This window comes from Equus quagga, chromosome 15 (genome assembly GCF_021613505.1).
Source record: "Equus quagga isolate Etosha38 chromosome 15, UCLA_HA_Equagga_1.0, whole genome shotgun sequence".
In the NCBI taxonomy this organism is placed as follows: domain Eukaryota; kingdom Metazoa; phylum Chordata; class Mammalia; order Perissodactyla; family Equidae; genus Equus; species Equus quagga.
This window is the reverse complement of record NC_060281.1, coordinates 79292765-79306215: the sequence shown is the minus strand read 5'-3', so window position 1 is coordinate 79306215 and position 13451 is coordinate 79292765. Positions and strand designations below refer to the sequence as shown.

General features: G+C 39.5%; 1 protein-coding gene across 6 annotated transcripts in view; it reads left to right on the top strand.

The window, feature by feature from the left end:
* Positions 1-13451, top strand: part of CIT (citron rho-interacting serine/threonine kinase) — a 156192-nt gene that overhangs the window by 26594 nt on the left and 116147 nt on the right. For all 6 annotated transcript variants that reach the window (XM_046640859.1, XM_046640861.1, XM_046640860.1 and 3 more), the window contains 4 exons: positions 3625-3767; positions 4673-4766; positions 10308-10511; positions 12113-12266. In XM_046640859.1, coding sequence (XP_046496815.1) covers positions 3625-3767; positions 4673-4766; positions 10308-10511; positions 12113-12266 — 595 coding nt within the window. The remainder of the gene's footprint in view (positions 1-3624; positions 3768-4672; positions 4767-10307; positions 10512-12112; positions 12267-13451) is intronic.

The window sequence follows — 13451 nt, the reverse complement described above, 5'->3', positions numbered from 1 at the left end:
CTCCCTTGATGGGTAGGATGCAAAGGAGACAGACTTTATCCTTTCATATTGCTTAATTATTTTTTTTTAAATTCTTTTTCATTCCACTAGAATTCCAGCTCTGTGAAGGCAGGGATTTTTGTCTGTTTTAGTCACTGCTATTTTCCTAATCTAGAACAATGTATGGCACCTACTAGGCACTCAAATATTTATTTGGATGATTGTGTTTTATCCATTTAAAAAAAGTGCTTCCCTAGGTGATCCTGGTGGGCAGGCAGGTTTGGGAAGTCCTGCCCCAGAGGGCTTACAGTCTAATTAGGTTAGAAGCGATCAGAGCCTCGCTGGGCATCTCTGAGTGGTAAAAGTCAGGGACAGAGTCACAGTTTTGGACAAAACCAGATTCTGTGAATGGACCGTCTGGCACAGCCTTAGGGGCGACGTTGACCTTAATCTTCGTAGAGTTCTGCTGACCTTTGTCTTTGGTTCACAGTAGGTCTTCCGGTGTGAAGACTTGAAGAGTCTCAGTTTGTGACTTCTGATGATGCTTTTGGCACCTCTTGGTTTTGTACCATTTTTAAAAGTCCAAAAGTGTTTTCTGAAAGTGCCCACATCCTGGTTCTTTATTGTATCTCTAAGCTCAACAGCGAGATGGTTGATTAAGCTTGGGTTGGCCACACACAAGTCATCTTACCAATGGGCTAGCTCCATTCATACCAGAATGAGCAACTATCCTCCGGTAGGATGGTTTCAGGATAGGGGTAACATCTTGGGATAGCCAAATTTGCTCAATAAATGGCCAAACTAAGTTCTCCTGATGGTGCACAGTTGGAATTTTTAGTAAAGTAATATGGAATCGTGTTGGTAGGTCAAGTTTGATTAGTTTCTTTGATAAGGACCCAGTCTATTTAAAGGTTTGTCATTTCGTATGTCTATTTTGGCCTCGTGTTGTGGAGCATGCTGTCGAGCAGCTGTTGTAATTTTTATTGCTTGTCTTCTCAATCAGCCCTGGTTTTGAAGAAATGAAATGTTATTTGACTCGTAGAAAGGACTAATCTAGTTTGGGTGGTGATTTCCAGCTCAGGAAATTGGATCTTCTGAATAGGAGCAAAGAATACATATCTTTTTGCCTAAGAGATGGTTCTTATTTTCTGAAGTACTTTCCTGGTCATTACAAATAGAATCTTCAGGAGTAGCTGCCAAGTACTAAATAGTGGTCAGTTTGTGAGCTCTTAAAAGTTGCCAGTGGCTGCTATGTGTTTGACTTTCTTATCCTTAAACTTACAAGCTGTTCTGTTTCTTCATGTCTTTAATAGAGCCAGGTTAGAAAATTTATAACTGCGACGTGTCGTCATAAATATGCATTGTTCTTATTTTAAGACATTTCGGTTCTAAAAGTGTGAGTACTTCTGTTATTATCTGTGAATTTTTTTTGGATGTTTAAGACCTTTTTAATGGCAATATATATTTAAAACAGACGTAAAAATTCACATTCACCCACATACCCGAGGCCCGTGGAGAACCAGGTTGAGATGAGTGGGTGAACTATAGGCTGCCAGGTGGTGCCAGGTTGCAGTTTAGGACTGGGACAAGTAGCTCATTTCTGCTGTGAATTTCGGGGAAATAAAGTCTGTGTTTTAGCTGCCACCCCTTCTAAGTGTTGGTGTTCTTGTTAGTTCATAAATCAATTTTTTCCAGCAATTTCAGTGCAAATGGAACCTTACCCTTCAAATTGTCCAATATCTCGTTAAGTATCTGCTATATGTAAGATTCCAAGTGAACGAGCGAGACTCCCAGGTGACATGGAGCCTTCCAGGAGGACATGCAAGTTACTGGCTCCTCTGGGGTCTCTGGTGTGGGGTTGAGCTGATCTGGACGGAGTCTTGACTAGACCAGCCTGCGTCCTCTGGGGGATATGTGCAGATGCTCCACGTCTGATTTGACTAGAGCTTTCTTCTAATTCTGGACTAAAAGCAAACAGGAGTATGGAGGGGGATGGAGAAAATTCACATCCCAGTGCTGGCTTCTGGAATGCAGTAGTTTGAGAGATTTAGTGTTTTGTTTAAGCCATTCATTCAGGTCTTGCCTCTTTCCAGAAAGGATTTGAGACATTTAAGAACAAAAGATATTTATAGTGAGGCTCATAAAATGGGAAATCAGAGCAAAGGACAGGAGAATTCAGTAAGGGTTGACATGGCTGCAGAGATGCTCAAAATGGTCCCAGCCTCTCCCAGCCAGAGCAGAGAGGATCAGGCGGTAAAGGGAGGGAAAGGAGAGGACTTGAGGGGTAGTGGAGGACCTGGTTGGTGCCAGGCTCAGTGCTGCAATGAAATTAGTCTTCTCGTTTTCCAAAGGCTGAAACTGGAAGGCAAAGAGGTGAAGTCACCAGCCTGAAACAACCCAGGCAAATTGACCTCAAAGCTGCATGTTGACTCGAGAATATGACACTTGGTATCATCAAAAGGAGGAATGATTTCAGTTCCTTGGGATGAAAAATTTCTTTTAGTCAAACATTTTACCCGAGGCTGTATTTTTTGCACCTGGGCTAACAACTGATGCCAATCTTTTTTTTTTTTCCTGCTTTATCTCTCCAACCCACCCCCCCGTACACAGTTGTGTATCTTAGTTGCAGGTCCTTCTAGTTGTGGGATGTGGGACGCCGCCTCAGCGTAGCCTGACGAGCGGTGCCATGTCCGCGCCCAGGATCCGAACCCTGGGCCGCCGCAGCGGAGCGCGCGAACTTAACCACTCGGCCACGGAGCTGGCCCCGAGGCTGTATTTTCAATTCTTCCAGATTTTTTTCCCTATATATATATATATGTACTAACAAATGTAGTAGTTTGTTTTCTTTTTTAATCCAAAAAGGGGTTGTACTTTATCTTGTATAGGATGTCACTGTATATTTTCATGGACAGTTTCTATGGCAGTAGGAATAGATCGTCTATTTATTTTTAATATCTGCATCTTATTCCTTTGTTTAGATATATCATATTTTAGCAGTCTCTTAGTGGTGGATATTTGGGTCATTTCCAAGGTTTTTTTTCTGTGTTATAAACAGGGCTGCAGTGAATCTATTTGTCTATCTACAAACTATTATAAGTTCCTGTAAAATAAATCGTCAGAAGTGGAATTACTAGGTCAAAGGGTATATGTTCATATTTAAATTTGTAATAGAGATGGTCAGGTTGCCTTCCACACTGACTGTTAAGGGAAAAGATTGTATCACATTTAGTGCACACCTCCTATGTTCTGCTGGGTGCTGAGGGGAATGCAAAAAGGACGCAAGAGGGTTTGTTGCCCTCCAGGAATTTCCGTCTATGCAGTATGCCTAATCCCAGGGAGTGTCTGGGGTGTCGCCTTGGGCAGGTGGGTCAGTGGGTAGATTTAATTCAATGTTTCAAGCTTGCCTCACAAACATTGGGCTTGGTGTCTGAGACTATTCTTTGATTATATTGGGTCTCTTGGGTAACGGATGTAATTTCCTTAGGGCAGGGACCTCATCCTACGTGACTTGCAATACTCTCACATATCTTCATAGCTTTGTGGAGACATTGTAATTATAACACGTCAGGCAGTATTTGAGGATCTAATTGAGACATTTCCTTTTTTTGAGTATATGAAGAATTAATGCCTTTGCATTCTATACAGGTCATGGAATATCAGCCTGGAGGGGACTTGCTGTCACTTTTGAATAGATATGAGGACCAATTAGATGAAAATATGATTCAGTTTTACCTAGCTGAACTGATTTTGGCTGTTCACAGCGTTCATCAGATGGGATATGTACATCGGTAAGTGAGTATACTGAGAATTTACCTGCATCGCCTAAGAGTTCCTACAACAGAGTGAATGGGTGCGTGATTTCAACATCAAAAGAATGCTCCATCCAGTTTTTAGGCAGTCTTTACTTAAACTGGCTGAAAGTAAATTTTTCAGAATGGCAGACGTTTCAGCTTACCCATTCAACAGTGAAATGGATCTAGAATTGTAACATTCTTAAGTTTGCTAATAAGACTGGGAACTCTTGCATGGGTTCTTTGGGTTATATGGTGGGAAAAGCAGGTTTGATTTGCAGAAGAACTGGCATACCACATAGGAACAGAAGACCGTGGAGTTGTACTTCTGACCTCGCCCAGTAGTAATTTACAAAGGAGTTCCACAAAATCCTCTGTCAAAAAGTGTTTCTTTGCATCCTCACCCATCTGATGTTTTATGTAGATCTGAGGATGTTGTGGGAATGGAACGATAGACCAGGAATCACGAAATCTGGAATAGAGTCTCAGCTTTTCCAGTGATTAGCTACCTGACCTTGGGCAAGTCCCAGAGCTTCTTGTGGCCTTAGTTTACCTAATGTAAAATGTGTGTCTCTAGGAGAACTAATCCATCTAACAACATGTGTTTGTTCCCTTTCCTTCTCTTCTTCCCTCTCTATCCCTCCTTCCCTCTGTCCCTTCCTTGCTTCCTTCCTTCCTGTCTCTCCCCTCCTTCCCTTCCTTCATTGCTTTCCTCTGCTTCTTTTTTTTTAACTTACATTTGTTTTTGTGAAATGTTTGTCTGTTATTTATGTCCGTCAGTGGGTCTGTATAGCAGAAAACAGACACTAACATTTTGGCCGAATCAATATCCTAGGTTAGCAGTTGCTTGCTGATTGGCATGGAGAAGACAACACTAATTTGTGGCCCTGATTTTCTTACAGAGACATCAAGCCTGAGAACATTCTCATTGACCGAATGGGACACATCAAGCTGGTGGATTTTGGATCAGCTGCTAAAATGAACTCAAATAAAATGGTAACAAGATGTAATAAGATAGCTTAATAGAGGTTATGCTACAAATTATTCTGAGGTCCTCAGAAGTTTGGAAAATATGGGATAATGTTGAGTGTCGTTTTGAGGTCTTCATCTCCTAGCGTATGAAATGATTTCTCCGGGGGTGGAAGTAGGGGTGGGGGCACAGAGCTATTTCCCAGACTGACTTGGCCTTGGCACCCTTTTATGTATGATACTCGCTAATACCCCACAAGATATTTTTAGGAATATGTTTATAGTTTGGTTCAAAAGAAGGGAAAATGCTTATTTTGTTCTTTCCTTCATTTTCCTTGCTTGTTGCAGATTGTCTTCTGCTACCTTATCTTTTTTACTTTAAAATATTTTGGCGAAATGTAACCTTATTTATCTGATATCCTCTATTTCCTACGCAGCAAAATTGAAGTTAATCACCGGAGCATTTAGACCAAATATCCTTAAGTGTTAAGAACCAAGTGCTCAAAATGTCAATTCTGAGACCTGAACCTCTGGTAAAAATTAAGCTGTATTCCATGTTCCAATTAGGAAGACAGGAGGCGGCTATTGAAATCAAGAGTGAGACTACTTTAGGAAAAAGATGACAAAGTAAAAATCTGATAAAGTTGGTACATACTAAAATGTGAATTTGCAAGTTAACTGTGCGAAAAATGGAAGGTCTAAGAGAAAAATGACTTACATTTTAAGACTAATTTCACAACTGAACCACTTGGTGACCTGGACAAATCCTTAGCAACTTGGCCTTTTATTCTTTTTCTAAAAAATACTGATTCTAGTTAAAATGCATAAATTAAGAAGTTGGAGAGGCTGCTCTGCAAAATGGCTCCTGGCTCTGAGAGTTAAGTCTTTATAAAGGGCAATATGTAAAACTGCCATTTTTTCTCAAGTTTCTTGGAGGAAAGGTGGGTATTATTAGGTTGATATTAGGAAAAGACTTGGAGTTTTGGTAACTCCGTGCACTGTAGGGTGCGGCCTCTGTGTTCTGCAGACCTGAGGCCTTCTTGAGATAATTTACTTGGTATTCAGGCTCCGTATGCGGGTGCAAGGTCAGGGTTTCTCAATCTCAGTACTGTTTTTTTTTTTTTCCAGATTATGTTCTTATAATCTTTTCCTCTTGATCATTACATTAAGAATTAGATTATAGAGTCAAAGCATTTTATGTTTAACAATTATGTACAATTCAGAAATAGGCACGAAAACTTAGGCATTGAATTTTGTAGAATAAAGCACAGAAAAAAAGTTAAATAATGCAAAAGTTTTATCACCTAGGGTTCAAAAACTTATATGTTGCATTAGTGACCTTAATAAACTCGTGCATCCAGAAATAAATTGAAGCCTGGGTACATAATCTGATAACAACTGAAGCATAGGTACATGGCACCATTGACATTTTGGTCTGGATAATTCTTTGTTGTGGGGGGGCTGTCGTTATGGGATGTGAAGCTGCATCCCTGGCCTCTATCCACTAGATGCCAATAGGACCCTCCCCTCCAGTTGTGACAACGAAAAATATCTCCAGACATTGCCAGATGTTCCCTGGGGGACAAAAGCATTTCCAGTTGAGAACCACTGCAGTAGATTGAGAAGCATCAGAAAGCTTGTTAATTAGAGCCATCAATATGTATTTGCAGTAAGAGAACCTACTTTGGAAGACTAGATTATGATCCACTGTCACTGCTTGCTAAATAAATGGGAATAAAGAGTAAGGCCCTCTCTCTGCATCTGGAGTCTCTCTCTTCAGGGCCCTTGGTGGAGACAGGACTGCTATTCATTTCAGATTTCTGTTTTTCAGTGCTTCAAAATGCCCTTTTCAGTTCTTCTAACTGTAGCAGCATTCACTTCGGGTGGGGAGCCTCCTGGAGGCACTCAGGTTTTTTGCAGCTCAACAGTCAACCCCTGATTATTTTGGTCAAGGAGATATGGCGCTCAGTCCTACACACTTGAGAATATTGTACCTCCTCTCCTCTTGGAGAGAGAATCGCTTCTCCAGAACTTTGTGCTTATAGGGCCAGAATGTGACAAGCAGATAAGAAGGGTATTTTTGGCGTTATTTTAAGTGCAAAGGCCCTTTTACTGTAGAAGACCAATAACCTGCAATCTAGATAAAATCAAAATGGATATAGAATTATATGTTTTGGGGGGATATTTTTGCTGAATGGTGTTGATTCAACATGTGTTTCTTTTAAATAGAATATTTTAAGACCTAAAGTAGGTTCTAAATATTTTTTGTGCTCAAAATTTAGTATATAAAACAATTCACATTTACAGAAATTAATGTATGTTACTCACTCCAAATCAATTAGTCCTTTTCCTTACCGCTCCCAAATATTATTTATGTATTTTGGATATTTGTGAATCTTAGATCTGTTGAGTTTTTCATCTTCCATTGTCTGTGTTTCCCTTCTTGGTGAGAATGTTGCTTTGGAGTATTTTCCTTAGGAAACACAGGTGGACTTTGCTGCCTGGAGGTTTGGATAGACCTGCTGTGTGACTCAGGTCATCCACTTCACCTTATTAGAATCTCAAAGAATGGCAAGTGGTTAACAGTTTCAACCTGTCTCATTCAGGGCTCACAAGAACAATTGTAAGGAGACTGTAAATAAAGAGCATTGTAGCATGTTATGTGATAATCAGCCCCATTTAGCAGTTGGAAACCATAGGAGATAGCCTTTTTTGAGATTTCTATAGGAGTGAAAGATTTTCTTTATTTTCCACACGAGGAGCAACATAGTAAGAATTTTTTTCCCCCTTGCTTCTGCGAGTGTGTGTTTATGCCCTGGGCAGCTAGATGGGGAAAGTTAGGTTGAAATGGTTCTATGTTTAAACATTTTTTGAGAAAGGGATGGGGAGGAGGAAGGCAGTGGTTTTCTTACTTTCTTCTCTGCTTTCTGCTTGTAAAGGAATCTGCTCAATTAATCCTTTTCTTTCTTTCTCTTTTCTTAACCTCTCTATCTCCCAAAATATGACTGACTGTTCTGTCTCCTCATCATTTTCTTACTGTCTTCTGCTGAACTGGTTTATTTTCTTGCCTGCCAATACAGTGAAAGTTGACTAAAGTTTAGTAAAACTTGTCAGATGATGTACTGCGGGCAGGCAGGGCTTCTAGTGCAGGGCTCCGCTTTTAATAGCCTACTCAGATTAGCTGGCTGTGAATTGTCACCAGAGGAGAGTGAAAGCATCTTGCAAAATCCTTATCAGGATGTGTGAGATTACGTGTTGAGCAGGTTTAATGTGCTTAGAGGTCAGTAACTAATGGAAATTTAGCAGTCATTAAGTTGTCAATGAAACCTTTGTTAATTAGTGTTAAGTACTATAGTAGGAGATGTAAAAGCAAGCTAGGGAGTATTTTTCTTTCAAATTTATAAAATTACAAAATGATTAGATGTAAATGTGTATCAGCACATATCTGTTACGGGGCAAGAATTAGTTGGGGAGTTATCAGACTCCCTTTGGTAAATCTAATCGTTAGTTTGAAAATGAGGCATTGACAATTTATACCCTTTGCCAGGTCATGCTGATAAACATGACCTAGTCAAGTTCCTTTCAAGGTTGTCAACAAGGAACCAAGCCCTGTGGCTGCAAACAGGAACTGAATATTCTCAATCTAGTGTGGTGATAAAATCCAGCAAGTGCAAATGATGCGTATTTGATGATTGTGTATTAATAGTTCTGCAAGGTAATTAGGCATAAAGGGTAAGCATTTAATCAGCGTACAGTGACATTACCAATACCTAGTCAAACTGGGATGTTAGAGCTTTTCTTCTCTTATTTTGTCATTTAAAAAATATCTATTACCCATTGTCAGTATTGAGGGTTTTTACCAAAACCCTGGAGTTGAATCTTAATCCTGTGCCGAGCTCGTTAACATTTATACACAGATGAAAAGACAGATGAGTTGGCTCAGGCTTCCTGACGTCAAGACTTCCCCTTGACTTAAGCTACTTTTAGTTCCTCAAGTTTAAGGTGCCCTGTGGTTCTGTCTTGGGCCAAATATTTTCTCCTTTCTCCCCACTTTTGTCCATCAACACAGACCTGCCTGTGGGTTTCCTGGGTAGTGTGACCATCTAGCTTTCCCAAGTGGAAATTTGCAGTGGAAATCCTACTGCCCAAAGCAGTGGATGACTGTGTCAGGAATAACAGTGTCACACTGCTTTCTGGGTTTAGGGTTTGGAAGAACCTACGGTGGGCCTCAGTAAAGGGGTGAAAAGAAAAAAGGGAGTAGGGAAAATGAGTTTGTTTCCTATAACAATGGTCTTTGAGGCAGAGGAATGGAAAAGGTTAAAGTTACAGACTGGAAGGTCTGGGGTCTTCATCACTGGGAAAGGAGACATCATAATGTCCTCTATAAACATTCACTTTCCTCTCAATCCCCAATCAAATCAAAGCAAAGCAAATTGACTTTCTTTATGTAAAGCCCAGCCTTAAAAATGTGTGGCCATACCTATAAAATCTCTCGGCTCACTCAGGGGCCTGTAGCAGCCTTTAATGGGGAGAAAGTTCTTTTGCACTATGTAACTGCCGACGTGTGAGAAGCCTTTTTAGATTCAGGGTTATTGGGCAACTGGTCAACACAGTATATGACTAACATCAGGCCCTCTCTGTTTTGATGGGGAAGAAGTTAGAGAGATGATCCTTAGACTTCAAATTTTATGCCTCAGTGAAACTTCAAAACAATCTTGAAGGCGAAAAGGTTGCCAGCTTACTAGGTTGCCTAGTGAGAGGTTGAGATGAGGGATGGAAAACATATTTCTTTCATCAGCATCATTTCAGGAAACAAAAGGCATGCAAACACTAAAACAGTCGGAAGGACAAATTCTCAGAAAAAAAGGACAGTTCTTTAAATGGAATGTATTTAGCTTCATAAAAAGCTCCTACATGTCCTAATCTTTCTTTGCTAGGGTCAGGTGCTTGGGCGCCATTCATTGGGAAGGCCCTGGATTTCTGAATAGTGGGGAGGAAACCACAGGAACAGGAGTCGGGGTTGAGCAAAAGGAACTCATTAACATTTGGCCCTTGGTGTAAGTTATTTATCATGCCTTGCCCTGTGGGTAGGCCGAAGTAGAATCTTGATTCCAAATATTGAAACTTGAGATACAACACGTTTGTAATATTGTGTTGCCAGCTAGCTGCCAGATTTTCAATAATGGGTAGATTGATCTTAGAGATTCATCTTTGGGATTTATTGTCATTTTACTGTTTTCATAAGTAAGAGACGTTTTTTCATATCAGTAATGTATCAGGAAAGACACATTTCATTCCAGGTATATATGGAACTCTCATTTGTGTAACCAAAGGGTGTATATTAGCAACAACACTTGCCCCTTTGCCTTTGGATTATATTATGTACTTTTTTTTTCTAATTAGTAAATCGTTTGCATTTCCTGGTGGTGTGCCACTTGACAGAAGGTTTAAGTGCCTGGGAGAATAGTAATCAGTGGCAAATCAGCTTGTGTCTGAAATGTGGCTGTTGACAATCTATTTGAGGATAATTGAAAGTTTGCTGTGTTCATTTTATTTGTGGGTTTCCAGGTGAGTGCCAGACTCCCAGTCGGGACCCCAGATTACATGGCCCCTGAAGTACTGACTGTGATGAACGGGGACGGAAAAGGCGTCTACAGCTTAGGCTGTGACTGGTGGTCGGTGGGAGTCATAGCTTATGAGATGGTTTATGGAAGGTCCCCATTCACTGAGGGGACCTCAGCCAGAACCTTCAATAACATCATGAATTTCCAGGTAAAGAAGTAATGTTTGAAGTAATGTTGAGAAAGATCATTTAAAAATTGTGAATGAACATTGATGATGTCAACCAGCAGTCCTGGATAGTAACAATAGCAAATACTTATGTAGCACTTACTTTGTGCCAAAAACCATTCTAAACATTTTATTAATTGAATTTCATTGACTCTCAGCTGCCAGTAATTGTAAGCCATTACTTTATGTACCATTAAAAAAAAAAACCCGCTGCCAATTAATCTGTGATATTTCATTGATTAAAAAAAGCGTTTTGACTTCAGAACTGTTAAATGTGAATAAATGTGAATTGATGAAATATAGTTTATTGACAGTTAATCCTCAAACAACCCTGTGAGGTAGATATTATTATTTTCATTTTACAGATGAGGAAACCAAAGCACAGAGTGGTTAAGTAACTTACCCAAAATAACACAGGCAGTCTTGCTTTGAAGTCCATGCTCTTGATATTATGCTGTACTGCTTCTTAGTACTAGGGGCTATCAAACATGGTAGTAAAATTGAATGAGGACATGAATTAGAAGTACAGTAATATACAAAGTAGAATTAAAACCATTTTCTCATAACTGTACTTTCTACTATACTAGGCCCATTTCTTAAGGATATGATAAATGTATGTGTTTCAGTTTCAACCAAAAGGAAAAAGAGACCTTATTTCACAAGTTTTTATCTTACCCAATTTAATACATATTTTTATGTTTATTTTATATATATGCTTAATATATACATATATTATTTTTTATTCTTGAGTTTAAGCTTCCCCTTAGATCATTCTTGGGGCTAATTTATTTCCCTCATTTCAATCCACTCATTCAATAGTGAGTGAATTCCACTAGTTACTATTAGTACTGAGTTTATGGTGATGAGCAATATGAAGAAGGCTCTCTCTGCCTTCTTTCTCCATCATCACAGTGAAATCAAAATACATTGTTTACACACAAAAGTAGAGTCCAGTCATGCGTCACTTAATGATGGGGATGTGTTCTGAGAAATGTGTTGCTAGGTAGTTTCATCATTGTATGAACATCATAGAGTGCATTTACACAAACCTAGAAGGTATAGGCTACTACACACCTAGGCTATATGGTACTAATCTTATGGGACCAGCATCGTACATGTGGTCTGTCATTGACTGAATCATTGTTATGCAGTGCATGACTGTACAGAAAGAGCATGGAGGAGGGAGTGATAGAGTGGAAGAGGTAGGCAGAGAAGGCAAGGTGGGGGCTTGGGTTGGGGAGGGATTTCTAGGCAGAGAGAACAGCGTGACTTGTTCAGGAAGCTTTAAATAGCTCATCATTGTTGGACAGCAAAGAGCGAGATGGGGAGTGTAGCGAGATGAGACAGGAGAGGGGATCGGGGTCAAGTCATGAAGAATATCGAACCCTTGCAAAGGAACTAGGCCTATTCATGTGAACAGGACATTTATTTTGGGAACATGCCTTTGGTCCAAAGTTAAGAGGGCACAAAACTTCCTTCTTTAAAAAGAAAAGAAACTTGCATATATGGGAAATACTTTCTTAACTTTGGGACATGACAAGCTGAATTTACTAAGGAAATGATTATTTTATTTTTTGGAATAGCGGTTTTTGAAGTTTCCAGATGACCCCAAAGTTAGCAGTGAATTACTTGATCTGATTCAGAGTTTGTTGTGTGGCCAGAAAGAGAGACTGAAGTTTGAAGGCCTTTGCTGCCATCCTTTCTTCTCTAGAATCGACTGGAATAGCATTCGTAACTGTAAGTAGAACCCCATTCCTTAAATTCTTGTTTTGGGATTAAGAAACATGTAGGAACGATCTGAAATTATTCTGGCCTACAGAAACTCGCATAAATTATATAAATAAGGGCTTTAATTATCTACGGGAATAGAAAAGGCTAATGATGCAGCTGTCTTTGAGTAATAATTCTACTTTAAAATCGTTTGCATAGAACTGGGTCATTCATCAAACTCTGTTTATGTGGCCTTTAGAATATCATCCCTCGGGAAGTTAAGAGGTACAGATTGATGGAGTTTGAAGATTGTCCCTTGGTTTCACAGAGTTTCTTCCCAGAGGAAAAGTGGACCTAGGTATTTCATTCACAGATTAAGAAAAAGACTTGGAGATTAGACAAAGTGTCTAGGTTGCTCTACTTATGGCCAAGCCTGCATTAAACCATAAATTCCTTTCTGGGTTCGTTCAGTTCCTTCTAAAATATTTGTCTTTGCTCACAAATGTGTGAAACCTATAATGTATAGGCACAGTGGATTCGTTTATACATCACTTTGTAATCAATTAGTGCAAACTAAATTCATTAAAAACAGACACTTGATTTATTATCAACAAAACCAAGATGCTTGCTTTTTTTTTTTTTTTTTAACAAATTGGTTATTTTTGTAAACGTTTTTTATTCTTGGATGTGTTGTTCATTGAACGTGATCTAATGACCTGACCCAATGATTAGCGTAGATTAGAGCCAGTAGGAAAGCAATTGGCCTGTTTGTGTGTTTTATGTTTGGTGATGGGGGGAGGTGGGGAAATGGAACCCATTTCTAGGTGTCAAAACCAGGCTTCTAGTTGGAGCCATATTTGTAATTATGACCTCTTGGGCCTTCAGCTGGAATGTGTGAGTTGGGTTAAGATCCACGATTGTCCAATTGAAAGCCATTTTGCTGGTTTCTGTAACCTCTTGCCAAAACATTTAAGTAGGCCGTATTTCTATAAATCTGTCTTGGCAACTTTTTTTTTCTTCTGGTAGCCACATTGCTTTATTTTTCTGTTCTTTAGCCATCACCCCCCAAATCTCCAAGGTTCAGAGCTTTTAATCAGCAATATATTTTCATTGCAGTCTTTTATGCTTTTAGAAAGATTTGATACAATTTCTTTTAGATGCTATTCAAATACTTAATTTTTTCTTGCCTTGCCTCTTTATCTCTGTAATCGT